Source organism: Corvus hawaiiensis, chromosome 36 (assembly GCF_020740725.1).
Source record: "Corvus hawaiiensis isolate bCorHaw1 chromosome 36, bCorHaw1.pri.cur, whole genome shotgun sequence".
NCBI lineage: Eukaryota > Metazoa > Chordata > Aves > Passeriformes > Corvidae > Corvus > Corvus hawaiiensis.
Window position 1 is genome coordinate 254522 of NC_063248.1, and position 27185 is coordinate 281706.

Consider the following 27185-nt stretch of genomic DNA (forward strand, 5'->3'; position numbering starts at 1 on the left):
AGGGCGGCTGCGCCGTCGGGCGGCGAGCGGCGGGCGGGGCCGGGCCGGGCCGGGGGAGGGCCCTGGCGGGGCCTGGGATCCCCTGTGGGCTCTGGGGACCCCCGGAATGGCCAGACAGTTCTCACCGTGGCCTGGAGACCCTTGGTATGGCCTGGCAACACGCACCGTGGTCCATGGCCCGCAACCCTCGTCATGGCTTGGTGACCCTCACCGTGGCTTCAGGACCCCAACCGTGGCCTGGGGACCTCTGCCACGGCCTGGGGACTTACTTCCACTGTGTCGTGGAGGACCCCTTGCCCTGGGGAACCTCAGGCCTTTGGGGACATCCCAGCAAGTGTGACAGCCAGCGGATGCTCAGCAGGGCACAGGAAGTGCTCCGGGAGCTCTGGGTTTCTGGCAATTTCCTGACACTGAGTCATGGTGGTGCCAGTCTCGGCCCCAGGAGTTGTGCAGGGCTGGACGGCACTTTCAGGAAGTGAAACAGGTGCCAGGAAAGCACCCCAACAGCCCAAGTCCACGCAAGCCCGGCCACGCACATCCCCGGCCCTCCCAGCATGGTGCAATCTCCGGCACACTGGATGGACACGAGGATGAGGGGGGTCCCTGAAGGCCATGTCCCTGAAGGCCATGTCCCCAGGGTGCCATGAGTGGGCACAAGAAACCGAGGGGACAGGAGGGTCCTGCACCCACTGGTGCTGGGGCAGTGGGGACAAGAGGGGTGACAGAGGGCACACAGCTGGCCATGGCACCAGGGGTCTGGGCAGTGCAGAAGGAAGCTGTGGGGAAGCTTCGGCTCTGCCCCGCACCCCAGCTCCGGATCATTCCCTGCTCTGCCCCACACTCTGGTCCTGGAGCATCCCCTGCTCTGCTCCATGCTCTGCCTCCCCACTGCACTGCTTGGGGGCAACCAACCCCTCCAGCCCTCCAGTCTCAACAGAGTAATTGGGCAAAACTGGGCATTGCGAAACCTGGAAATCCCACTCTGACAACGCTTCCTTCTAGAGACTCTTGAAAACCAGCCCCACTGACGCCGGGCTCAGAGAGCAGCCAAGCAGCCCTGCAGGCGGGACAGGCAGGAGCAGGCAGCCAAGCGCCTCAGCAGTTTGCAGGTGCTGTGAAGTCTCTGCCCAGGACTCTGCAGCCAGTGACGGCAATGGCATTCGTCCCTGATTTGGACACACTGGAGAGCAGCAGGTAAGAAGAGATGTGCCAGAGAGGACTTTGGGGATGTGATTGCTGCATTCCTGACCTTGGCTTCACCATCTCTCTTTGCCTTTCAGCCTGAATGAGGAGACGTTGTATGGCCCCAACTGCTTCTGCCCACAGAAGGTAACGCTGGGGTGGTGGGAGCAGTGGGGTCCGTGTGGTATGGAAGCCAGGCTCTCACTCTGCATCCCCTTTCCTCCCCAAAAGCCCCAACTGGACTTGGAGGTGACATCGCCTGGGGTGGGCATCCAGGTGACAGTGACAAAAGGACACCTTTCCAGGACCTTTCGCCAGGCTGCCGTCCTGGTGGCTGCTGTGACCAAGCTCCTAAAGCAGCCGTCGCACAAGGACTTTGCCGATAGTGACCTTGGCAGCTTCTTGGATGATATCTTCGGTAGGAGGGTGATGTCAGGGGTGTCACTCCAGCCAGAGGATACTCTTGGGGGATACTCTTGGACCTGGGAGCATCAGCGTCCCCCTGACTGTCTCACTCCCTACAGAGCCCGTCTCCTTCCAGTGCATCAAGGGCAGTTATACTGGGGCACCCGTTTTCCGCTACACTCGCTCCCAGTCCTTTGACATCCTGGACATTGACCATAAATGCTTCGTACTGGAGTCACCCACCCAGCTGGTGGCACTGCACCTGCAGGGACCTTCTGCTGGACGGAAAGGTGAGAGCATATGGTCCCATCCCACCGTCCCTCTCCCCAAACCCAGGACCATCCAGGAGCTGACCCACAATCCCAGGACCGCCTATTTACCTGTCCCTTCTCTCTGCAGTGAAGCTTAACATCGCTCTGTACCGTCCCCGGTCATCACAGGGCAGCCCAGGGTCTGGAAGGGTGCCGGTGGCACTGGGTATCAAGGGCTACCGGCTCTACATGTCATGTGTGATGAGTGGCACCAAGCCCGTGCTGCAGCTGGAGGTGAGCAGGGGGTCCCACCAGCGTGTCCTCTCTGGGGCTGGGGGCTCTATTCCACCTTAACTCCCATTTCACCTCCGTGGTTATAGGAAGCAGACGTCAGGAGGGATATTGAGAGTGTGGAGCTGACCCGCTTCATCTTCTATCGCCTGGACAGCCCAGCTGAGGGGACCACCCGCTTCGAGTCGGCTGCCTTCCCCGGCTGGTTCGTTTGCACATCCCTGCAGCCCCGCCAGCCTGTCAGCATCACGAACACCCCAGACCAGGTGAACATTGCTACCTATGAGCTGAGCGGGCGCTGAGGACCCTGCATCAACCCAACCGGCAGTCACTGGTTTTCAGGCTGTATGTACTAAGTACAACCCCCTGGGACACAACCTCCCTCCCCATCTATTTCATGTGAAATAGCAGCTCTGGGCCCCATGGGCTCGAGCCACCCCAATCTGTATGTATGTATGTATGTATTTATTTATTTATTGTATCTGCCCATTGCTTTTGTACTTACTTATTTTGCCCTCTTATTTATGATTGCTTTTAGCTTGTATGTGGATGGAGGTGGAAATAAAAGGTTTTCTAGGACAGCATTGCTCAGCTCATTGTTCATGTGGGATAGGGTTATGGATGGGAAAATCCTTCTGTTTTGGCTGCTTTTTGGGTGAAAATCCAGGGAGTGGGTGGCCACCCCACAGCTCAGGAACCATCCTGACTTGGTCAGACCCACGCAGGACCCTCCACCACCCTGTCTCCATGCCCACACCACAGCTGGGAGGTGACTGGGGTGGGCATCCCATGGTGGATCCCCAGCAGCCCTGGCAGCCACCTGGAGCTGTCACCTCTGAGCCAGCTGCTGCCAGCACATGGCATGGTGGACCACAGCACGGCAGGACAATGAGTGGCGTGGCGTGGCATTACAGGGTGTGGCATGATATCACATAGTATGATGTGGTGTACCATGTCATGCAATTTCACACCACATCATGCCTTATGTGGCACAGCATGGTGCAGCACAGCATGGTGTGGTGTGGCACGGCACTGAGTGGTATTGCATGGCGTGGTATGGCGTTATGTGGCATTGCACAGCATGGCACGGCATGAAATTGCGAGGCCAGACGTGGCACGGCATCTCACACCGTGCCGTGGAACAGTATGGCTCGGCTCGGCTCGGCTCGGCTCGGCTCGGCTCGGCTCGGCTCGGCTCGGCTCGGCTCGGCTCGGCTCGGCTCGGCAAGGACCCGGCCCTCCCCGGCCCCCCCCTGCGGTTGAGGCCGCCGCTGGGGGCGCGTTGTCCCCGCCCCCGAGCCCTCCGACCAATGACAGAGCCGCAGCCGCCGCTTGGCTCTCTCCATTGGTCGGTTTGAAGAAGGCGGTGGCCAATGAATGCGGCGCGGCGGTTGCTGGAGCTGCGGGCGGTTGTTTTGCGGCGGCGCCGTGATGGAGCGGGCGGGAGCGCCGGAGCTGGCTCTGAGGGGTACCGGTACTGAGGGGTGCGGGCGGTCTGGGGGCCCTGTGGGCGCGGGGGAGAATGCAGCTATGAGGCCCTGCGATGCGGGGGTGCTGCGACCTGCGGACCCTCTGGGGCGGGTACCCTGCGGGGAGGCCGCGAGTTCTGTGGGAGTGCTGGACTGGAGGCGCGCAAAGACGGGGCTGTGGGGAGGGTGTCAGGGGTGGCCTGGGGGCTGCTGGGAGGGAGGCTGAGTGGGGGCCGCGGGATCGGTGTGGTTAGGGGTGTGGGAATCCGCAGGAGGTGCCCACAAAACGGGCCCAGGGACGCGGTTTGGGAGAAGGCAGTGTGGAAGGATTGGGGGCGTGTTGGGGGGCGGTCGTGCTGCTCTTGGGGCTCAGTGGAAGCCTTGGAGAGCAGAGGGGGCTTGACATGTCCCTAAAGCCCAGGGCGAGATGTGGGTGATCGGGTGAGACTGGGAGAGTGTTAGAGACGGGGGCCCTCGGGATGGGGTGATGCTGGACTCTGGCTGTGAGGTGCTGTCGCGGGTTGGGTTTGTAACCGGGCGGAAACACCAATTTAGTGTAGTGGTTTGGTCCAAAATACTCATTACTGTTTATCTTCTGTGAGATAAGAATTAGGAGAAACGCAAAGCAGGCACCAAACTTAAAAGAATATAAAGAAATTTATTAACAGACCTAAAAGAAGGGAAAAAAAGTTATACCACCTTCAGAACTCTCCTCCTCCCCCCACCTTTCTCCCTTCTCCCACTGACAATGTAAAAAGACAACCCTTGAGATGTTCAGTCTGTTTACCACTTCCATAAAAACCTTGTTCAGTCCATTTAGAAAGAGAAGTCTCTTCTTGCTCATGCTATGAAAACATTATCACAACGAGAGAGCCGCCCACTTCCAAATATTGTTCAGTCCATTTAGGAAGAGGAGTCTCTCTGCTCCCATGTGAGTCCCTTCCCCCGACTTGCAGCTTTTCCCGCAACTGCTTTCGAGGGTCCGCTCTTGAAGGTTTTTTGGGGTACAATTTTAAGGTTGAGCCGTTCAGAAACAAAAAACAGAGGCCCTTCTCCTTCCCTGGGAGCAAAGGGTCTTCCTCATCTTCATCGTTAGGACTATCTCTGGGAGCATCTCTAGGGACTGAGGTTTCTCCTTTCCCGTTTGGAGCCAAAGTCCTCATCTGGTCCATCTCTCCCTGTCCAAACTTCTCATGAAATTACAGCTGCGTCAGCATCTGCCTATCTCAGCGCAGGTGCTTTTGCTCACGAGTTGAACACTCCACCCCCCAGATCTTCATGGAATTACAACGGGATACTCTGATATATCATAGCTTCACAACAGACTTTCAGCTTTAAGCATCTCCTCTCTCTCTTCCCTCAGGGTTTCAGCTCTTCACAGCAATAAAAAGGGTTAATCTCACCTCGGCCTTGCAGCTTTGCAGCTGGAATGTTGAATCTTTCTTATTGCAGTGGAGAGGGGGGAGAGCTGAGCTGCTCCAGCTGCCCACGGCAAGGCAGTGGGGGGGGTTCCATGGCTGGAACAGGTCCATGGCTTCAGGATGGCCGTGGCCCGGCCCGGCCTGGCCCCCACACGGGGCCCGCAGCCACCTGTCCCAGCGCCAGAAACGAGAGAGAGCTTGGGGGGGAGTTTGTCTATTCTTAAATGTGGATCACAGAGGCGGTCCCAACTTTAAGTGGCTCAGAGAATTGTCCATATTCAAACTGGCTGCTGATAGGTTCTGTCAGGTCCCAGAGGAAGCTGTAAACAAACACCCCTTAGCAAGGACATCCCTTTCGGGACTATGCTTGCTAACCTATGACAGGTGCCCTGGTGCCGCAGCCAAACTGGGAGTGTCGGAAGTATCCTTTCTCCTCCTTTTGAGATGCTCCTTGCTTTTCCCTCTTACTTGTTTTAGAAGAGGGCTTGGCTGCTAGTGGGCGCAGGCCTGTGGGATATACAGCTGAAACAGAATCGTGGGCAGCATCTCCCCTTTCCTTCTGCAAACTGAGCCCTGCACAGCTGGGGTGTTGAGTGGCATCACTCTGTGAGGGTCGGGAAGCTCAAGTGCCAGTGAGCCTCTGGGCAGTATCATGTGCATGGAATTTCTGGGAACAGCATTGCCAGGTTCCCCAGGCAGGGAGCTTGAGAGATGTGCAATGTAGTGTTTGAGACTAAGAGAAATCCATTGTCACAGATATTTGTTCTTTGAGAACTGAGACCGTGCTGCGTGCACTGCATTTCCTGTCATCTCTCTGCAGAGCAACAGAGGAGCCGGCCGCAGAACTGCCAAGCAGCCAAGGAAAGGCTGAAATGCGCAAGCGCAAAGTAAGTTAGGAGGATGTTGGGCTTGGATGAGATGATATGTAAAGGTCTGAGGTATAGCTGGCTCTCCCCACTGGCCAGTGTCTGCCTTCTCTGGCCTGCGTACAAAGAACCAGCTCCTGCCAGGGCCTCGCTGTCTGGGCTCTGCCCCCACAGCACCCTGGCACTGGTCTATGGTTACTGGCAGCAGGAGCAGAGGGATGGTTTGAGTGCTGGCATTTCCCAGTGGCTGATGGTGTCTCTTCTGCATATTTTATGAGTCTCTGTGAAACTTTCTCATCTCAGCTCCTGGCTCTGGCAGAACAAGCCTTGCTGCTAAAAACTCAGATCCAGAACCAGGTCTCAAGGAAAGGGTGATTGGAGTCTCACCACTGGTTTTTAATGGCAGCTTCCAGTGGCCTTTGGAATATGTTCGTATCAGGAAGGGGCGTTTTCAGTGCATCTGGCAGGAAAATAGGAAGAGAAGCAGCAGGATCAAAGAGCAAACCAGTTCCTGTCACCAGGCTCTGGGAAACGCCACTAATGTGATAGAAATGAGAGAAGATTCACGACCTTTCTTTTTGGCATAGGGCAGCACTTGGGCAGAATAGAAGATGATCCCCTCACTCTCTAGGCTCTTTCTTATGGAAAAGTACTTGTGCAGGCATTCATCTTCCCAGAGGGCTGAGCTGCTACCCTGGAGCAGAGGGATGGGAGAACTCCCCAGCTGGCTGCTGTCAGAGGGCTCCAGTTCTGTGAGGAGGAGAGGACAGGACTGTGGGAGCTGACAGTGGCCTGCTGTCCCACCTTCCTGCTTAGCTGCCAGTGCCTGGACAGCTGCAAGGCTTGTGGATCAGCTACACTGCAGTGAACCCCACGCAGGACTCTCTGAGGCACCACTATGACCTGCAGCGTGGCAGCGGCGTGACCCCATCTGTCTGTGACACACAGGGCAATCTGGGAGCCTCCAAACCCCCTACCTGGCAGACAGTTGCCTGCAGGAATCATTTTGGTTAGCTTTGTTGTCCATGGAAGTTTGGGGACAACCTTAGATGTTAATGGTTTGTGTTGCTTTTCTGTTGCCACACAAAAGAAAAAGAATTCATAGTATGGGCTAGTATTCCTTGACAGGTTTTCGATTTCTGAAAACCACTCCTAAGCTCCTGTGTCTGAGACAACCAGCAGTGGGTTAGATATTTAACTCTTTCTGCTTTTCTTATGGCTGATAAATAACCTGATAATTTGTTTGACTTTCACAGACACTTTTTAAAGAACTGGACTAATCACCTGAATCCACCCTTCGAGCCAGTTTCTAAACTCAAGCATGTAAGTAGGAAGCTTTTGGGTCTCTCATGCTTTAAGTGAGTCTGGGCAGAACAGGGTCCCCTGTCACGAATGAGTGTTTCATGGTTGCTTAAAGAATCACTGGCAAAGGTATCAGCAAAAGCAGGTGTAATATAAAAGTGAAAGCACGACAAAGTTCATTGTCAAGGTTCACTCTACTAACGGGATGGTTAAAGCACATAGAGAAAAAGCAAGCTAAAATCTAAAATCAATCAATCTAAAACCAAAACCCACTCAAAAATTACCTACGTGGAGGCTGGGGGAGTGAGGCAGGGGAAGGGAAGGGTAAGGCTAAAAAGGAATAAGGAAGGTCCATTGAGTCACAAGATTCAGAGCGGACAGTCTTGCTAATCTGAGCACTGGACTTGACCAACAGTTTAGGCCTGAAGGTTTTAACAGCACTTAACAGTATTTATTGAATAGGTTAAATTAAACAATTTAACAAAGGATTCGTATAGAATTTACTGTAGCACAACCAAGGAAAGCCACATTCATGGAACATTTGCTGTAGCATACTTACACACGTATAGACCTAAAGAGTTTGTACAAGGTAGATACCTGTGAAAAAACTTCCCCTCAAATTCAGTGAAGGACTCATGTTGATGCCTTTGTATCCTCTCAACGGGCAAAGGGTTGAGCCTCGGGGAGAGGGGGCATCAGCCCAGGCTCTGTTGACATCATTTGCTGTTCCTCCAAGTACAGCCAACGTGAGAGTTTGCTGGCTCTGAGATGTCCCGCTCAGAGGGAGATGCTGGTCACAGCCCACAGCAGTCCAGGAGAGCTCAAAGGGTCTCACTCAGGATTGCTACTTACAGGGTCACAAGAGAATGTACTCTAGTCATAATAATTTTTCATCCTGGCTGCAATTCAGATCTGTAACTTGCTTTGAAAACCACATCCCCAAGTCAGGGTTGTGAGTTCCTGACTCCAAATGGGGGCATACAACAGACAGCTAAGTAGCTGGCAGTGAGTCAACTAATTATTTTTCAAAGGAGTTTAGCTTAGTTAGGAGTTTCAGTTTGGAAGACTGGTCCTTTGCCCATGTCCTGGTGGGTGTTGTGTTACTGGTCTGTTGACAGCTGCTTTGTCATGACTGTCCCCTGGGCCAGCTGTCAGGGTCTGACCAAGCTGTGGTCTCCTTGGAGCTGAGGGCTGCTTTGTCTTTCCAGATTGAGAGGAACCAGGAGGATGTTCTTGGGAACGTGATGGAGGGTGCTCAAGGGCATGGCAAGCTTGGAGCGAAATCCACACAGCACTCTGGCCACACTGCTCAGCAGAAGCCTTCAAATACATCCCAGAGAGCAGCAGGGGTGTGTCCAGTGCAGCCGGGGAACAATGGGAAGCTTCCTGCTTCTGCACAGACCAGAGACAGACTCCCACCTTCAAGCTCAGGTCACCTAAATCCAGAAAGGAACCCGAAGTCTGCACAGGATACTGTCACTGCAGCAGCACCTCAGGTGGGAAGTGACCACCCCCCTCCTGGAGCACCTCACTCCCTGAATGAGGGGCTGCAGGACAGGCTAGTCTGCCACAAGGAAAACCTCGGCCCACGAGCCTCCACACCCCCGGTGCTGATCAGAGCTTTACAATCTGATGGAAACGGTCTCGGGAAGAAGAAAGTCTTGGCCCGCAGGCAAAGCTCAGCCGTAAAGTCAAGGCCTGTTCTGGGTCCAAAAGACAGAGTTAGTAACCGCCAGCCTAAGGAAGAGCCAGTTCTGGATAAATTCAGGAAAACCCTGCCAGAGTCAAAGAGTGTGTCTCAAAATACAAGTACCAGAACTCGGCCGTTGCAGCCCTCTCGGTTCCTTCCTGCTTCTGATAATTTGCTACATAAAAACCCAGGGAAAAACCAGGGAAAAACTACTACAGTGAGGCAACCTGTAGGAAAGCCACCTGGCACAGCTCCCGGCGGAAGTCTCAAGCACCACAGCCAACCTCCCCCAGTGAGAAGATTTCCCACCAAGCCTCCCACCTTGGGCAAGCCCGAGGGGACCACAAACCTGAAATCCAGCCTGAACCCAGGTGTCACTTTGCCAAGGCCCATGGTTAAAGAGGGGATGGACAGGAAGGACATGAAGGTGGTGCCTCCTGGACACACAGCAGCATCCCAAGGGACAGGCCACCCAAACCAGTCTCACAGCATACACAACTCCAAAACTCCTGTACTTGAGGATGATTTGAGAAGTAGGAGAGATGAGCTTCAACCAGACCTACCAAAGGCAGGTGGTATGCAGGCTAGGCGCATTCCAAGGATCCCATCAGCTGCAGATCGTAAGTAAGTGGCAGCTCTGGCCACCTGGGTCCTTGCCTCCAGGAAACAGCAGAGTTTAAAAGGTTTAACTGGGTGAGCCTGCTGAAAATGGAGTCCAAAGTCTTTTATCAGCAAAAGCGTTTTGGGAGGTTGATGCCCTGAAAAAGAAAGGGTTGGGGATAATGTTGGGTGTCACCCTGGGTTCCTCTCCCACCGATTCAGTAAGTGGAAGGAGAGTGTGTGGCCACTCTCCTGTTTTAGCCTCAAGGCTTACACTTGAGAGTGTTTTCCTTTCCCAGTCTAGAGCTCACATGTGTTTCTGACATAGATATACTGATTGGTTTTGAGCCGCTGAAGTTGGCTAAAGGGAGATTCCAAGGAAAAACCAGCCAGCTCTTGCCAAGCTACTGTCTGCTGGGGTGGTAACTGATCTCTCGGTCCTTGGACAGGAAACAGCTGGAGGAGTGGTTGGCATCCAAAGGCAAGAAGTACAAGCGGCCACCGATGGCGCTGCTTCAGAAGCAGGCAGTGAAGCCATCCTGCAGAAGCGTCAAAGCAAAAGAGAAGCAAGAGAATCCAGAGCAGCGCTGCCAAGCGGAGATCAACAACGTATTAACTCAGTGCCTGAAGTTCGCTGAGGAGGTGAGAATGGGAAAGGAGCTGCTTGAACAAGCTTCTCCTCTCCTGGAGCATGCCAGGGGATGAGGGCCATGTCCCTCCAGTAGCTAAGAGGGGTTGGGAGCAAGTGTTCAGTTGCCAGAGGGGAAACACAGGAAAATAAAAGTCCTCCTGAAGTTATGGGTAGGCCAAAGGCATGCGGTGAGCTGTGCTGGCCGGGAGAATGGAGAGGTACCCTGTCCAAACGGACTGCTGTGGTTTAACCCCAGCCAGCAGCCAAGCCCCATGCAGCTGCTCACGCAGTCCTCCACCAGCAGGACTGGGGAGAGAATCATAAGGATAAAAGCCAAAGAATTAATGGGTTGAGATAAAGACAGTTTAATTGGGAAAGCAAAAGCTGTGCACACAAGCAAAGCAAAACATTGACTCCCTGCTTCCCATGGTCAGGCAGGTGTTCTGCCACTTCCAGGAGAGCAGGGCCCCATCACATGCAGTGGTGACTTGGGAAGACAAACAGCATCAACTGTTTGTCAACTCCAAATATCCCCCCCACTTTATACACTGAGTACAGGGTCCAGAATATATCTTTGGTCTGTTGGGGTCACCTCTCCTGGCTGTGTTTCCTTTCAACTTCCCACAGATCCCCAGCATCCTTGACAGTGTGGCAGTACAAAAAGTAGAAAATGCCTTGGTGCTGTGTAAATCTTGCTCAGCAATTATGAAAATACCTCTTGTCATCACTGTGTTTAGCATAAATTCTACTTCTACATAATTGGACTTACATTGGCAAACTTCTACAGTTATGTTATGATTAAAAGAATTCAGAGTTCACCCTCCCTTCTCTCCCTTGCACGGCAAAGTCTGTGTCCCCAGCCTGACACTGCTCACCGCTCTTCTCTGTCCAGACCTGCAGCTCGCGGGCCAGCTCAGGTACCACCAGAAAGGTGCGCCAGCCCTGCCGCTTCTTGGATTTGAGAATGTCCCCAAAGATGTGGTCGCCCATGTAGAGGATGTCTTTGCCCTTCACACCCAGGAGGTCACACACCACATCTGAGGAGCCTGCAACAGCCGGGGGTCAAGGTGGGGGGCGAGTGGGCCCCCGTGCCACCCACAGAGCCCAGACAGAGCCCAGCTGGGCGCTTACCACCGGAGTAGACAGCGCAGTGCTGGAGGGGGCCGGTATATGTCCCAATGCGCAGCTTCCCCGTGTCCTGCAAGACAAGAGGACTCCAGGATGGCGACACTGGTATCTGTGCCTGCTTGGTGCCCAATCAGCCATGAAATCTACCCTGCTGTACTCACAGGAGCCCCCTCAGTGCCTAAACAGTGCCCACCACCCCAACTAGCCCCGTAGCAGGGGAGAGGTCCCCACCGTGTCGACTTGGCGCAGGACGGTGCCCTCAGCAAAGAAGAGGGGCTTGCGGGTGTCCACCACAATCAGGTCGAAATAGGACCTCCAGGGGCGTTGTGGGACGTCAGCCTGTGGGTGCCGGGGAGGGGGTCAACAGGAGAATGCTGATGGCACTCTGCGTCCTCCACCCAGCCCACAGTGAGGACAGACTCACCTTGTCCCCCTGGCTGAAGTCAAACAGGTAGGACATGATGGCCTGCAAGGACATCTGGCATCATCACTGCTGCCCCCAGGGCAGGCAGACCCTGCCTGTGCTTCAACACATCCCCTCTGCCTCCCCCATCCAGGGCAAGCTGGACCTGGTGGTGGGGGACACAGACACCCCCAACTCACGTCAGTGTAGGTGTAGTCACTGTTGTTCTCTGGAGCTGCCTTGTGCCCTGCCTGGACAGCATCTGTTTGTCCCCTGCTGAGAGGCATGTGCAGAGACCTGGTGTCCAGAGGCACAGGTGCTTGTGCCTGAGGGGCTGGGGGACCTGCAGTGCTCCAGCAGCTTCTGTGCAGGTCCCAAGACTGATAGCAGCACCAAGGGTTGCAGAGGACCTTGGGGTGCAGCAGGCCAGGCCCCCAACACCTGGACATGGTGGGGGTCTGGGGACAGATGAGCCCTGTAAGGGCACTTGGGCCCCCTCCGCTGCTGTCCCTGCACTTGGAGCAGGCAGCGGCACAAGGTACCAGGCAAGAGGTTGGTGAGGGGATTGGCAGGTGCTCTCTGCTGTGAACAGTGACCATATGGCAGCTGCAGAAGGGGAGCCCTACTGTCCTCCACCCAGCCCCAGCAAGCAGTGGTCCTGGCCCCATCACGGTCTTTTGCCTCCTCTCTCCCTCACAATGCACCCAACCCCAGCCTTGCCTCAGCATCTCTATTGAGTCATGGATGCTGGAAGAAGTCTGGGAGCAGCGTGCTGGAGTTCTGGCACGGGGCTGGCTCCACTCTGTGGAGTGCTGCTGGCCTGGCCCTCCTCTGCAGAGGTGGGGATAGCTCGGGGCTACCACCTTCTGCCCAGGGGCTTGCACTTGTCCCAGCTGCTGGACAAGGATTTGGGGACTGCCCTTTGCCCCCACCTCTCAGGTGCAGGGACAAAGCAGTTTTCCTTTAAAACAGTCAATGTTATGTCTCTTTGGTGCCAGGAGGTTTGAGTATCTTTATAAATAGAAAAGGGTAGAAAAAAGAAGAGGGGAACAGCTGGTGAAGAGGGTTCCCCTGGAGCAGCTGTCACCTCCAGAGCTCCACCCCCTCCACCCAGCACTGCAGTGCTCATGGCCAGGCCCAGAGACTGAAGGGGCAGGAGCTGCTGGGACCCCGACTGCTGCGGTGGGGCTTCCAGTGATACTGGAGCAGTGGCACTGCCCATTCACCCTGGTGTGGGGTGGCCCCAGGCTGGCACTGAGCTGGTGGGAGAAATACGAGTTAAAGGGGCACCAGGCAGATATGAGTTAAAGGGGCAGGAGCTGGCAGGCTTGGGGGGGGCCCTCTCCTGGCTCTGGGCACAGTCAGGAGAAGGTGCCAGCTGCCCAGGGACAGGTGTGACAGGGGCCATGGGTCAGGGCCAGCAGCCATCCTGTGGCCACCAGAGGTGGTAGATGACCGTGGATAGCTTCCATCTGGCAGTGCAAGTGGTCCAGGGCCCCCGAATGCCCTCCTGTGAGGCTGGCACCTGCCATGGCAGCAGCTGGGGTGTGCTCAGGCTTCTCCATCATCATCCTCCTCCTCACTCGAGTCCTGGGGGACCTGAGACAGAACGGACGGGGCTCAGTGGGCACAGGACCCTGAGGGCATCAGGGTGGCAGGATGCCCATGTCCTTCTGCCCCTCTGTTCCCTGCCACCCACCTGCTGGCCAGGGTCACCGTGCTGGGCCAGCCAGGGAGGAAGGGCAGTGACCGCATCCCCTGAGTCCAGGCGAGAGTGCTCCACTGTTGACTCATGGGCCATCTGCGGGGGGGTGGACAAGGCTCCCAGAGAGAGGCTGGCACCAGCCAGCCAAGGGGTTGGGTGCCCACCCAACACCTCTATCAGCCCCATGCCCCCCTCAGGGAGGGAAACTGAGGCACAGCAGGTGAGCAGCAGGGGCTGGGGGCTGCGTACCAGGACAGGGGGTGCCCGGAAGAGGTAGCTGAAGGGGTAATAGAGGAAGTTGATGAAGGAGGCAGCATAGAGATCTGCATGAGCTGGCAGAGTTCAGCAACCTCATCCTGGCTGGGAGAATGGTAGCAAACTACAGAAATCAGCTCTAAGGCACATGGAGAGGTGCTGGGTTTAAGCACTTTCAGATCAGGATTTCAAGTCCTGGGGACCACACACACACTTCTGTACAACACCCATGCAGCTCTCACTCAAACACATTTGGATTTCCGCCTCTCTACTTGGACAGGAATGCATCCCAAAGCTTCCTTGTTATGATCACCAGTAGGGACTCATAGCTCAGTCTTGGAAAAAAGGCAGCTAAAGGATTTAGAGATGCTGGGGCAAGCTGGAAGTTCAGGAGGGCAGCCTCAGCCCTGCAGAGATGAACCCAGTACGTTCACCCCCAGCTCTGAGGGTCCCCAAGTGCAGCAAGAGGAGCTGAGAGAACAGACCTCCAGCTCTCACCAACACAAAACCTCTCTGCTTTGCAATTCCAGGAGATGCAATTGCTTCCAGCCCTTCTGGGCTTTTTGCTTCTGGGTCAGCACGATCAGTGATGGCACTGGCTGAAGAAACATGAGCTGGGTACTGGGGTGACAGCCGGAGGGTGGCAGGACTGCACTGCTGCTGCTGCTGCCGGCAACTACAATTTTAGAGTGATCATTACTAAGGAAACTTCAGACCCCCGACTTGTGAAGCAATCTACCTAAGAAGCTGTGAAAGAGAGGGGAGCTCAAGCAATGCAGCACCAACTGCTCTCAAAGCCCTCACCCAGTTTGTCTGTGGATGTGATAATATCGGCTGGAAGGGAGGAGTCCAGATCTGCATCCAAGATGCCCAGTGGATCGAGTTGTGCTACATGATGCCCTCGAATCTATGAAATGCACCAGGAATGGAAAGGAGAACAGGAACCAAAAGGGAGAGAAAAACAAAAGAGGGGAGGGGTAAAAAAGTTAAATTACATTAGAATTAATTTGCAGAGTAATTCTCACCGACGTTTGGAGAAACAGTTACTGGTGCATCATCAAAATTTACACAACTAATGCCGAGAGGATCAAGCTTTGCAATGTGGTGACCCCTGACCTGGAAGCAACAACACAGATTAGTCATCAAAACAAGTGAATTGAAGAAACATTCCTAAAAAAAAAGAAGTTAGAAAATTTCATTCAGACTTTCCCTCTTCACATTTTGTGCAGAGCTACCCCAATTCTAGCTGCAGCTGAAGCCTGGAGAAGTTGGGCTTAGTGTCACCTACAGCACACAGGAGAGTGCCAGCAGCCAGCAGGACTGCTCTACCTCACACCAGGTTTGGCAGGGGTACGGGGCGATGGAAGCTCCTGCACAGCAGAGACGGGGTGTAAGGGTCTCCTGATGCTTTCCCAGTGCCCAACTCGAGCAGCTCCTCTCTACAGATGCACTAACTTCACACTGATGATCTCCTCCTAAGCATGACAGGCACATGAAGAGGCAATTTGCCCAGAGAAGCTGTGGTTGCCCCCTCCCTGGCAGTGCTCAAGGCCAGGTCGCATGTGCCTTGTGGAACAACTTGGAAGGTTGCAGTAGGTGTCCCTGCCTATGGCAGGGGGGCAGCAGGGTGGAACAAGAGAAGCTTTAAGGACCCTTCCAATACAAAGTATTCTGGGATTATATGAATTCTTCCCTGTGAGTGTGGTGAAGCCCTGGCACAGGTTGCCCAGAGAAGCTGTGGCTGCCCCTGGATCCCTGGAAGTGTTCAAGGCCAGGCTGGTCCAGGCTTGGAGTAACCTGGCACAGTGGAAGGTGTCCTTGCCCGTGCCAGGGGGGTGGGAACCAGATGGTCTGTAAGACCTCTGCCAAGCCAAACCACTCCACAACTCAAAAGTAATAATGACTTGGACATGCAAACACAGTTGCAATTAAGGAGTCCTCACTGATGCCGCAGCAGAGTAGTAATTGCTCACCTATAATCACAGGGAAAACCAAGCTCGATCCAAGTAAGAAATTCTTGTGTGATGTTTTAAGTAGGTTACCAATCACATGCAGGGCTTCCTTCACCTTCCTACTCTTTCATACCTCCATATACCGTCCTGAACCTCCCCACCTGCACATCCCGCTGCAGCTACAGCTCTACTGTGACACCAGGGCACGGAGGGAGGTGGATTTCTCACTACAAATAGCTTAGAAAAATACATCCAAGAGCCATCATCTTCCTGCGCTGCCATTCAGAGCCTGAAGAAGAGACGAGCATGCTGAAGAGGTTACGGATTTTGTGTTCAAATCACTGACTTTGAGCTTCTGCCTCCAACTACATCAGTCGCTGCACGTTCAAACTCGGCGTCTGCCCGCTTGCTCCACTGGCAGGGGCTGCCTGAGAGCTGGCAGGGTGGTCATCTCTCATGGAATCAGCCATGCAGGCCCTCGCAAACAGGTCCCGATGCTGACATCAGCGCTGCAGCTGCAGAGGCAGGCAGGGCAGGGGCACTATCTTGGAGCCAGAGAGCAGGGCCAAGGCTGGGCAGACCTTTGGACTCGCCCAGTGCTGTAGTTCCTGCCCTAACTCACAGCCTTTTACACTGGATTTTCCCCATACCTCAGCAGGAACACAACTGCACAGCACTGCAAGTGCTTCATCACAGGAACCCGTGAGAAGCTCACGGTCACAACTGCACAGCATCTGGCTTCATTAACTTCTCACCACAGCCGTAATTACAGCCCCCATACTTGATAAACCAGAGCACAGCAAAAAGTAAAACTGTAACACAGATGTAGAAACACACTTAAATGTTCTCCCAAGTTAAAATACTTGCTGGCCTTCCCCCAGCCAGAGGATGTTTCTTTCCTGCTCCAAATTCATTTCTCCCAGAAGGCTGACTTGACAGCATTGGTCTGAGCTGCAGCCCATCAGCACCAGAGGCCTCTATCAGGCTGCGAATCACATGGCAACGTTTCCTGAGCTTCCCTTTTAGGACCTTGGAAGTTCTGTCAGCAACAGGGGGGAAGCAGGATGGGTGCTCCATGCCACTGCTAAGCATGGCAGGAGCCCACGGCACAGGAGCAGCATTCCAGAAGGCAGCAAACTACCCTGTGTGGAGAAGACCTCCCCCTCCCTGCCACCCTGTTTGGATGACAAAGCTTTAATCTTCCTATTGTCTGGCAAAGCATCAGCCGAGCTTCTGCCCCAACAGATCAGCTGCTCCTATTCCAAACCAGGCAGCCCAGCTCCTATCCTGCGTGCTCTCCATGCAAACACGCGGATCACTCCCACTAAATCCAGCCCCCCTCAGCCACCGCAAGCCCCTCTACAAAGGACGCGACCCTCCTCGGCACAAAGTCCACCTACCTGATATGCCCTGATGAGAGACTGCACTGCAAGATGGTCCTCCACCAGTTTATCCACGTTAGGCTGTGCCTGAACCAGGGACTGCGCTTGGGACAGGGTGGAGAGGCTGGTAGTCAGTGGAGGGGGGCTTTGGTAAGCAGTGCCTGGAGCAGCTCCAGCATTGGCGTTGCGAAAAAAGATGTCCCATGACTAGAAAAAGGAAAGAAGAGAGGTGAGCAGGGTCATCACTTGCAGCCCAAACACCTCCTCGGCTGAGGTTACAGAGGTCTCAGCTCTACTGCCAAAGCAGGGGACAGAGCTGCCTCCTCCCCTGTACCTCAGCTCCATGCAGCCACTGCTGAAGGCACCCATCTGCCTTGAACAAAAAAGCACTAAAGCTCTCCCACTATTCCAGCTACATCACTGTCCCACTTCCCATCCATACAGATTGCTTCTCTTGGCATGAGGCCAACACCAGAGCCACCCCTCTCTTGGCAGTGGCACCCAGGACAGGACACAGTCATACCCCGTCCCTTGGCTCTGCTCTCAGAACCACTGCTCTGAGCAACGAGCCCCAGCCTGGACTTCCAGCCCATTTCCCTCTCCCCAGGGGAAGCCACTGCCCTCTAAATACCCCAAATATTTTCTGAAAAATATTTTGGCCTTGTAATCAAATACACCTCTTCATCTTTCCATGGTCTGAATGGTCTGAGACCTAAATCCCCACATCAGCTGTGTTGTTCAGCCCTCAACCAGCAATGGGTTTCTTTTTCTACCTCTTCTTCAATTTCTCCCCATCCTTTTGGTGACACCAATGCCAGCACTATGGAGGTACTCCCATACCAGCTCTCCCATGCCCAGAATGAGGCAGCTGCCAACAGGCTCTGCTCCTGTTCCCTCTGCAGATGGGCATTTTTAGGTGTTAAGAAAACAAACCAAAACACTTGGAAAGGAAAAAAGCCCTTGACAGACTTGGTGTACTGTCATACTTTTCCAGCACCGTCTGAAAAACCTGGAAGTGTCCCAGGCCAAACCCAAGTTAACCTGTCTCCTTGCAGAAGCACCAACAGATCTGGGGAAGGAGAGAGCCTGGCCAAACAAAGTCCAAGCCACATCCTCCCGTCACGCTTGTGCCTTGTCTCATGTGCCGCCAGATGATGGCAAAGGATGAGGGCACAGCAGAACAGCAGCTGTGTGCCAGCACAGACCCAGGAAGCTAGCTAGAGCAAACAAATCCCCTGGGATTTGCACGCTGGTTTCAGCCCAAGGCTCTCTCCACCGACTGGGAGCTTGGCATCCTGCACCTTGGAGGGCACCAAATACAGCCTTGGCGATCACAGATGGGCAAAGCCCAGCCAGCCACCCCCAAAGTGTTTAAATGAGGTAGAAAAGTGCCCTCAAAGCAGGGTTTGTTTGGGGCAGAAAACAGTTTTTGTCCCCTGGAAGCAGCGTGGGGAGGACTGAAAACCTGCCCTTTGCTGGAGTCGCCTCAGCTCAGCTGCTCCCCCCAAGAGCTCCTCCAGTTGCAGCACCCATCACATGTCCCAGGAAGGTATTTCCAGCCCCAATTTACCCAAGCACCCCATCGCCCCACCACATGACTGCACAAGGTGAATAAATTTAGAAACAGGTCACGCTAAAGGAACATAAATAAAATCTGGAACATTTTGACACTGTAACTGATAAACAATCACTCCCCCAAGGGGAAAAAAAAAGGGAAGACAGAAAACACCCAACCCTCTTCTGACTGCTAAAGGAAATTTCAGTGGGAAACGAGGAAGATCTGCTTTATGTTCCATCCCTGCTCTTCCCTTCCCCACGCTCACAGAGCTCCTGGGTGCCCCCAAAGCCATCAGCTCCTGCAAACGGAGGGACAAGGACGCGGGGATGGGCTCTGTGCCCTTGGGATGGAGAGGAACCTGGCTGGCTGCTTTGCTCCGTGGTTTAAGGTTGTTTCATGTACTGGCAAATAAAGACAGGCAAGAGCAAAGGAGCACCTGTCAGCCTGGGAGGGGGCTGGGGACAGGGACGGAGCCAGGGGTGTCGCCTTTATAACCTTCTCCCTTCTGCCATTCATACCTCTTGGAGTTGCAATTTGCTTCTGTTTTGGAAGAGAAAGTTCACTTTAAACTCTGCAAACAAGGTGTGTCACTGGCTGGGTCAGCTTGGGCACTTTCACTGAGTGCTTTATTGCCTCACAGAATGATGTCCGGATGGCACAGGGCAGGCTGGGGCCCTGATAAGTGCCAGGAAAACATCACCTTTCAACCTGCTGATGTGGTCTCGAATTCAAGAGAATCCAAGGGCCGTCCCAAGAGTTTCTGGGGAGCACAAAGGTGCCTCTGGAGCTCACATCTCCCATGGGAGAGGCCGAACAGCCCCATCAGAGTTATCCTGTTTTATCACAGGAAGGAGAACTTTGCCTTAATCCAGCATTTGACAAAGGTAATGGCAGTAATAAACTCATGGGGTTACTCCCCTCTGACTCCTCTGTGCCCGTGGCAACTCTGTGAGTGCTCCACTCACTTTTATACACTGTATAGACACATACAGGATGTAAGATACATAGACACACATTTTGGGTACAAGAGAGCTCAGATTCAGGGCATTTTTAGACAGTCCCACAGACACAACACAAAGCATTAGTCTGCACTGGCTTTCCCAGCGCTCCTCCATGCACTGGCAAAGCGGGATTGGTGAGCCAGCTGTCTGCCACACACCAGGAGAGTTCAGGCTCCAGAGGGATCCTGAGCTCGGTTCTGTGAGTGGAGCTCAGGGCTGGCTCCTCTATTGGGAACAGCCCCAAACCAGCTCACCAAGCCAAACAAGCACCTTCTACGAGACTCAGCTCCCAAAGAAGGGTGTGGGCTCATACTGTCATGTCCCAGCTTCCCAGCTTGGAGGTCAGGCATGCACAGCAAGAGGACAGGGGTGACGTTTCCTACCCACTGCAGGCATTGAGGGTGCTGCAGGCTGGGAGGTGCATAAGGGACACACAGCTTCCACCTCCAGCTCAGGCTGCTTCCTGCTCCTTCCCCTGCCATGGGCTCCAGAAGCACCAACCCTGCTTGGCATGCTCCGCAGGGAGAAGAAGAGGAATATCAGAACTTAAGGCTGAAGGAGAAGTAGCCTGAACCAAATTTAGGGCAGGTAATCTTTGCTGAGAGCAGGCAGTCAAGCAGCAACCAATGGGCTCATGCTATGCACATTGCCGTGTCCCTTATCAGCCTAGACAAGGACCTTCAGTTTTCTGAGCTGTGATGGGCTCACCCCTTTCCATTTCAAATCCCAAACACTGGCATGTTAAGGAGTCTGTGTTAAGGGCTGCTTCATGTACAGATCCATGAGGAGAGCTGGGTCCCTGTCCCCTGGTTCAACCCAAACTCCAGGGGTGCTGCTTAAGGAAGCTGAACCTACCCCAGGTGTATGCAGGTACCACCCACCTGCAGCCACAGCTCTTTGGCCACCTTCCCCAAAGCACCCATGAGCTTGCTCAGGATATGGGAAGACAGTGTGGTCTGTGCCAAGCACCCAAGGTGGTCAAACAGGGGGCAGGAGGATGGTGTCCCCACATGCACGGGATGAGGTCCAGGAGCAAGCAGCACCGACCCTGTGGCAGCCCTCTGGCACCCATCCCCCATGCCCTCATCTCCCCTTTCTCCCACTCTGCTCTGATTTTTATTATTCTATTGTTACTATTATCCAACTCTGCTCATCGGACTTTGAAACTGGAGTTCAGCTAAAGGATTCCATGCAGAAAATTCCCTAAAATAACCTATTTTTTACCTTCCCTATTTCAAGCAAGCACTAAAGCTTGTCCTGCAGTTTAAACCCCTGGTGTCTACAAGGAGGAAATGGATTCAGTGTGCTCAGCTGGGACCACCACATCAGCTGGAAGCCTCAGAGGTTTTTGGTGACAACAGCAAAGACACCCCAGCTCTTCCCACTTGAATGTGTCCCTCCCTAGTGGGACGCAGCACAGCGAGGAGCAGCTGCTCTCTGTGCTACACAGGGACAGAAAAACCTCAGCCAGGTCCGCGTGACAGCGTGACTCCTTCCAAGAGCTCCACCCTATGATCTGACCCTTCATCTGGCAGGATGGAGGCCAACGCTTATCAAGGACAGCAGTGGCACTTTCCTCCCCCGGGAGGGCACACAGGCTGATGAAGACTGCGAGCCAGCATGACCAGAGATGGCTGCAAGCCCAGCCCGAGCACAGCAGCTCAGCATCCCACCAGGAACAGGGGACCCATGGAAAAGCAAAGACAGGACAAACGAGCGCAGACAGGACAAAGGAGTGCAGAGAGGAGCTGCGAAGGAATCTTCGTAAACAGGTCAGTGGAACGAGGTGGAGTCCACACAAGAGACAAGGCCAGAATGAGGCCAAGTGCACCAGGAAGCACCGGCAAAGTCCACATCAACACACGCATCAAGCCCACCAAAAGTTCTGGGACCTGGAGCTGGATTTTGTAGGATCACAGAACGGTTTAGCTTAGAAAGGACACTCAAAGGTCATACAGTCCCATCTCCCTACTCCAACCCCTTTCTGTCAAGCAGGACTCCAGCTTGGTTTTGTTGGAAAAGCAGTCTTTGAGACTTGCTTTTTTCATCATGAGTCTCAGGTTTGCTTCCTGGAAATGGCAAGACTTCATTTCATTTCATTTCATTCACTGATCTTCCTGCTGTCACAAACGAGTCCCAGCCACGCAGGAGGAAAAATCCTACGTCAGTTACTCCTCTGCTCTCTGAGCACTGGAAGTACTTCCAGAGCTGTTGATTTCCAGGGGATCAGTCACCCAGAAATCACACACTTGGAATCCTTCACCATAAACACTGGACTTGGGGCCTGCAGAGGTGGTGAAAGCTCCACCCTCACAGAGGCTCAAAACCTGACTGCACAAGGCCCCAGGTGACCTGGTCTAGCCATGAAGATGGATGTCACCAACAAGCCAGAGGCCACCTCCAAGCTGGATGCTTGGACAGAAGCTCCAAAGTCTCCTTCCAACCTGAATTCTCCTCCAACTTCTTCAGCCAAGTGTGCACATGCCCTGCCTGCCTACAGACAGGCTGACAAGCCCCATTAACGAGGACACGAGCCCAGAAGCAAACCAGAGGTCTGGCCACAGGACCCAAATTCACTTCCCAGCCAGCTTCCATGGTCAGTGCTGATGTTTACTCTCATATCCACTCGGAGTGACTTTCAAGACTGTCCAGAGTCTGGAATCAAAGAGCTGGTACCATAGCACGACTCTCTGCCAAAGACATGATTGTTGCTGGGACAAGGTGGTGTAACCCTCACTTGTTTTTAAATCAAGCTACAGTATTTAAGCTCATGGCTTTTAATTCAATATCGCACCTCTGAAGGAGGGGCTGTACCATGCGCTTGGGCAGCTCCCGAGTCACTATTTGCAAAGGGCACAACCCAAACTAAGATGTTTTGTGACTTCCGATTCTGTCGTTTGGCTCAGCCGTCTGTTTCCCTCCAAAGAAGCATGAAGTCAACATTTTTTGTGAAAATCCTACGTTGAGAACGTTTTAGCACCTACATTTTGGATGGGTGGGATCAGTGCCATTAAAAACACATCCACACTGCCATGAGTGCTGGGGCATAGGATTCCTTATACCCCTGGTTGCTCATTCACTCGTTCTATCCTGGCTTGCACATGACTCACGAATAAAGAAAATCCCTGCTCCACATCAGGACATGTTCAAAACTGTCCTAAAAATCCCCTGGGTAATGCTGAGACTTAGTCACTAGAGGAACATTTTCCTTGTGAAACACTGGGAACGGGGAAAAATGCTGTCAGGTTTCAGAACTCCTCCTCCCAGCTGAGCCCTCACCTGCTGGGCTCACTCTTGCTGGAAGAGCTTCAGGGATCCAGATCAGGACAGACCTCTGCACATACTGCCCACAGCTGGATTGTTTTCCCAGTTTGAAGTTCAGGAGCAGCTGGTGGGAATTCCTCTGGCCACCAGACCTTGTCCCCCTCCTGGTCTGCAGATCAGCAGTCTGGCTTTACACACACAAGCTCAAAGCCAAGCTTACCTACATCTGCCCCAACACAGAACACCACCCGTGCCTGAGACAAAAAGGAAACAAGTCACAATGTGGAGAATACCCTCCTTGGCCCTCTTCCCCATCCTCCACTCCGGAATAAACCCTCTTGATAAGCCACCAGAGATGGAAAAAATACAGTATTGGGAGCTTGCTACAGGTGGATTCCCAGAAGCCATTCCTTGTATCCGCTTGTCATCCAGGATGCTGCCCGTGTCCCAAGCCCACGGCGTTCCCTCTTGAACAGAAAAAGCTCCTCTTGGCTCTTGCTCAAGGAATCACTGCTGTTTCTTTTGGGCAAAGTGAGGCAGAAGGACCGTCCACAAACGTCTGGCCCCTACAGATGAATTCACTCCTCCTCAAGAGCTGGCACTTACCTGCACCCACTGCTCAGACACACAGAGAAGTGAAGGTGACGTCCTGGCAAGGTTGATCCTTACCTTATGTACACTTTTGGGATTTTCCAGCCAAGCATAATACATTTCCTCCACATAGTTAGAACTAGTCCCACTCAGAAACGGTTCAGCAGCCACCGGTGCACTGTAGCACCTGAGCTGTTGGAACGTCCTAGGTGCTGCCCGTCTGTGCTGGGAAATTGTCTTTACAGTCTGGGAGGCCGTCAACGGCCTCAGCTTTGCCGCACAAGTCCTTAAGTTAAGCATTTTTGTCCTGTTGCCTCACACAAGTTCCTGTTGAGAGAGAACAGAAAAGTGGGTTACGAATAACTGCAGGAGAGCACTGAACAGAGACCACCCCCTCCCCTGAGCACGGAGAACTGAGCTTAGGATCAGTTTCTAATTCGGATTCATCCATCCGCCCTGTCTCACAGCCAGGTCCCTCACGGCTTGGAAATGCAGTTTACGCTCAGTACACTTGGCATGGCCAGCTCTGCCTCTCCCATCCCTGGCAGCGCGGCATCCTCATCTCCCCTGTCATGACAGTGCGAAGCAAATTTGCTTGCTGGGTACCCAACACTGGCTTCGAAGGAGCCGCTGCACACCAAAGCCACCCACATCTCGTAATTTCAGCTTCTTCCATCGCTCTGCCTCCCAGCTAGGTCTGGGCTTCAATTTCTGTGACCACTCTGCTTGGCCGAGGTTTTCTTCTTCTCGGTTTGTTGTGACGTGCAGCAGGATAAGGCTGGGAAGAAACCATTTACAGGGGAAAGTGCTTGCAAAGTCGGGGTATAGTAGTGCAAAGCACTTGAGAAGTGGACTCCAGGACAGACTGCTTCTCCTCAAAAGCCCACACCCAAGAATGTCAGTGCAGATGAAAGACCCAGAGAGGGACTCTCCCCTGCTCAGAGAACCCAGAAAAGTAACCCAGAGCCGGCGTGGGACCTTTGAGAGCTCCCAACTTGCAGCTTTCAGTAGGGCATGTACCGGGAGGCCTGGGGTTAGCCAGGGGGTTGGCCACAGGGTCAGCCATGGGGTTTACACACATCCAACCAACCAGCGCAGCCCAAGGAAAGCACTGGAGCAGGATCATCCTGAAGGAAGTGCAGGCACTTGGAGCTGCTCTTCTTGGAGCTGCTCTTCTTGGAGCTGCTCTTCTTGGAGCTGCTCTTCTTGGAGCTGCTCTTCTTGGAGCTGCCCTTTCCACCCAGCTTCTCCCACAAGAGGCAGGACCCAAGGCCAGAGGTGACCCAGCTGGCTGGTTTCCATATCCCAGAAGAGTTTAATGAGCAGCAGCCCAAAGTCAAAGCAGTTATCATGCGTTCGCCAGATTAAAAAGAAATTTCACAAGGGACTAGAGAAAACAACACACCTCCATGGCCAGCGTTTTGCTAGCCAGCCTTCCAGGTTTGTCTTGCTGAATCTAGTTCAGACACTGATCTCTTCTCAGTAACAGGACCCGAGGGTTGTGTCAGGGGAGGTTTAGGTTAGATATTAGAAAAAGGTTCTTCACCCAGAGGGTGTTTGGGCACTGGAACAGACTCCCCAGGGAAGTGCTCAAAGCACCGCGCCTGGCAAGACTTCAAGCAGCATTTAGACAACGCTCTCAGGCACAGGGTGTGACTCTTGGGGATGGTCCTGTGCAGGGCCAGGACTTGGACTTGATGATCCTTGTGGGTTCCTTCCAGCTGAGCATATTCTGCGATTCTGTAGTTCTGTCTGCCTGGCATGACAGGGGCTACACTTCCCATCACAAACCATAAGGTTTTGGTTCAAACAGCCTGAGGAAGACCCAGAGTCACCTGAATTCAGCCAAAGTGTTTGACAGATTTACCCATAGGAAAAAGGGAACCACTTGTCCTTTCCACCCTGCCCACAATCACACCTGGCAAGAAAGGTGCAGGACCACGAGTGCCACAGCACTGGGGATTCACCCTCTTCAGATCTGCACAGCATAACACACACAGGTATTTATCTGAAAGGCTGAGAAAGTCAGGGATGTTCAGTCTAGAGAAGAGAAGGCTCCAGGGAGACCTTACAGACTCTCCCAATCCCTAAAGGGGCTCCAAGAGAGCTGAGGAGGGACTTTAGACAAGGGCCTGGAACGACAGAACAAGGGGGATTGGCTTCCCACTGCCAGAGGGCAGGGTCAGATGGGATACTGGGAGGAAATTCTTCCCTGCAAGGGTGCTGAGGCACTAGCACAGGTTGCCCAGAGAAGCTGTGGCTGTCCCATCCCTGGAAGTTCAAGACCACGTTGGATGGAGCTTGGAGCAACCTGGGATAGTGGAAGGTGTCCCTGCCCATGATAGGTGCAACTGGATCATCTTTCAGGTCCCTTCCTACTCAAAGCATTCCACGATTCTGTGATATTTCAGAGAGTCAACTGAATCAGGTGCCAGAGCATAGGCATGCATATGGCAGGGAAAAAGCTTTAGGACAGAAGCAGCATCAACGTCTCCAGTTTCCTGTCCAGTTTCGGTGTTGTCACTCAGCAGCATCCAGCGACCTCTCAGGAAAACAGTGAGGTTAATGCCGGAGGTTGACCCAAAGCAAGCAGAACTAGCTTTGAGGATCCTCTTTGAGGATCTCTTGCAGGAACGCTTGGCTAGGAGCCTGGACAGAGACAGGACAAGCTTGGAGCTGGGATAATTGCAAGTTGGATCAAAATAGAGAACCAGAAGCAAAGACGTAGTAAACCGAGTCTGAGATAAGGGATATCAGGGGCAAATAGGAATGCAAAGGTCACACTGGGAGTGATGACTGAGGAAAGTGCAGAGGGGCAGCCAGCCACAGCCCAAACCTCACCAAAAGGTCAAACCTCAGGAATACCCACAACAGATGACGGCCCAGAGCTCACCAATAAGCAGATTAAAGTGCTAAATGTGACCCACCCGCAATCGGGATGGGGACGTCAGCCTAGATGGCGGGTACTTGGGAACGACTTGGAATTTAGGAACGCGTCCTAGGTTAAAAACAGCATAAATTCCACTTTCCAGGAAGCACCGGGGCCACAGCCACCGGCTGCAGCCACAGCCGATCCAGCACCGGGCACCTCCGGGCCCGCGGCGGGCGAGGGCCTCACGGCGGGCGGGCTCCGGGGCAGACCCTCTGTGGCCGCTACACCGCCGACCCCGGCCCACCAGAGCCCACCAGACATCGCCAGGGAGCGCCGCGGGCTCGGACGGCATCCTCCGACCGGGCAAACGGAACGGAGCGGCGCCGCCGAGAGGGCGCGGGGGGGACCCGTGAGGCGGCCCCGCGTGCCGGCGGGCGCGGGAAGGGCAGCGGGACCCCCGCCCCGCCCCCGAGAGCGCGCCGGGCCCGCCCCCGCCCCGCGCCCCCAATCACCGCCCGCCGCCGCCGCCCGCACTCGGCGCTCCGCGCTGTCTGCAGGAGCGGAGCCAACGGCTGGGCTCTGCCATTGGCCGCAGGGCCGTCCGTCTCGCCACAGCCCCGCCCCCCCGGCTCCCCTCCTCCCAGGCGCCCGGGCGGCGCCAAGGACACCGGGGCGCGACCGCGGGCCCCCGGCCCGGCGCGGCCCCCGCCGCGGCCCCCGCCCCGCCCCGGCCCCGGCCCCGGCCCCGGCCCCGGCCCCCGCTCCCGGCCCTCCGGCCCGGCTGGGTCCGGCCCCACCGTCCGGCCCTGCCGTGGAACCCACCGGCACGTCCGCGCAGCCCGCTCGTGGCCCCGGCTCTGACAGCGGCCCCGATCTCTGGCCCCGCCCCGCCCCGCCCTTGCGTCACCACGCCGCGGCGCCCCGCCCCTTTTGCCCCGCCCTTCCATCCCGGCCCAGGGCGGCTGC

General features: G+C 54.5%; 4 protein-coding genes across 11 annotated transcripts in view; 2 read left to right on the plus strand and 2 right to left on the minus strand.

Annotated features, from left to right (window-relative positions):
- Positions 1–49: 49 nt before the first annotated feature.
- Positions 50–2713, plus strand: LOC125319181 (interleukin-1 receptor antagonist protein-like). 3 transcript variants are annotated; one of them, XM_048290245.1, is made up of 6 exons: positions 50–1194; positions 1281–1329; positions 1414–1600; positions 1707–1877; positions 1987–2132; positions 2219–2713. In XM_048290245.1, the coding sequence occupies exons 1-6, from the start codon at positions 1154–1156 to the stop codon at positions 2429–2431; spliced, it is 807 nt and encodes a 268-aa protein (XP_048146202.1). In that variant the 5' UTR covers positions 50–1153; the 3' UTR covers positions 2432–2713. The 3 variants fall into 3 exon arrangements, with proteins under 3 accessions (XP_048146202.1, XP_048146201.1, XP_048146200.1); XM_048290244.1 differs by having other exon boundaries at positions 50–144; positions 1003–1194; positions 1281–1600; XM_048290243.1 differs by having other exon boundaries at positions 1281–1600.
- A 774-nt stretch (positions 2714–3487) lies between these two features.
- On the plus strand, positions 3488–10872 carry LOC125319179 (cytoskeleton-associated protein 2-like). The gene is made up of 4 exons (XM_048290238.1): positions 3488–3597; positions 7142–7208; positions 8396–9501; positions 9927–10872. Exons 1-4 carry the CDS (start codon positions 3503–3505, stop codon positions 10180–10182), a joined length of 1524 nt encoding a protein of 507 aa, XP_048146195.1. The 5' UTR covers positions 3488–3502; the 3' UTR covers positions 10183–10872.
- Positions 5323–27185, minus strand: part of LOC125319177 (cytosolic purine 5'-nucleotidase-like) — a 41064-nt gene continuing 19201 nt past the window's right edge. The window contains exons 17-20 of one of the 5 annotated variants that reach the window (XR_007200616.1): positions 13339–13667; positions 13165–13238; positions 11661–11702; positions 11062–11575 (exon numbers count right to left, since the gene is read on the minus strand). Coding sequence is in view for 4 of the 5 variants with exons in the window: in XM_048290233.1 (XP_048146190.1) it covers positions 13191–13238; positions 13339–13667 (377 nt within the window). In the remaining variant the exon portion in view is untranslated. The other 4 variants (XM_048290233.1, XM_048290232.1, XM_048290236.1 and 1 more) reach the window with 4 other exon arrangements.
- On the minus strand, positions 13674–27113 carry LOC125319182 (2-oxoglutarate dehydrogenase, mitochondrial-like). 2 transcript variants are annotated; one of them, XM_048290246.1, is made up of 5 exons: positions 27042–27113; positions 23426–23674; positions 16952–17140; positions 14404–14506; positions 13674–14275 (listed from the first exon to the last, which is right to left on the minus strand). In XM_048290246.1, exons 2-5 carry the CDS (start codon positions 23645–23647, stop codon positions 14094–14096), a joined length of 696 nt encoding a protein of 231 aa, XP_048146203.1. In that variant the 5' UTR covers positions 23648–23674; positions 27042–27113; the 3' UTR covers positions 13674–14093. The 2 variants fall into 2 exon arrangements, with proteins under 2 accessions (XP_048146203.1, XP_048146204.1); XM_048290247.1 differs by lacking the exons at positions 13674–14275; positions 14404–14506 and adding an exon at positions 14515–14715.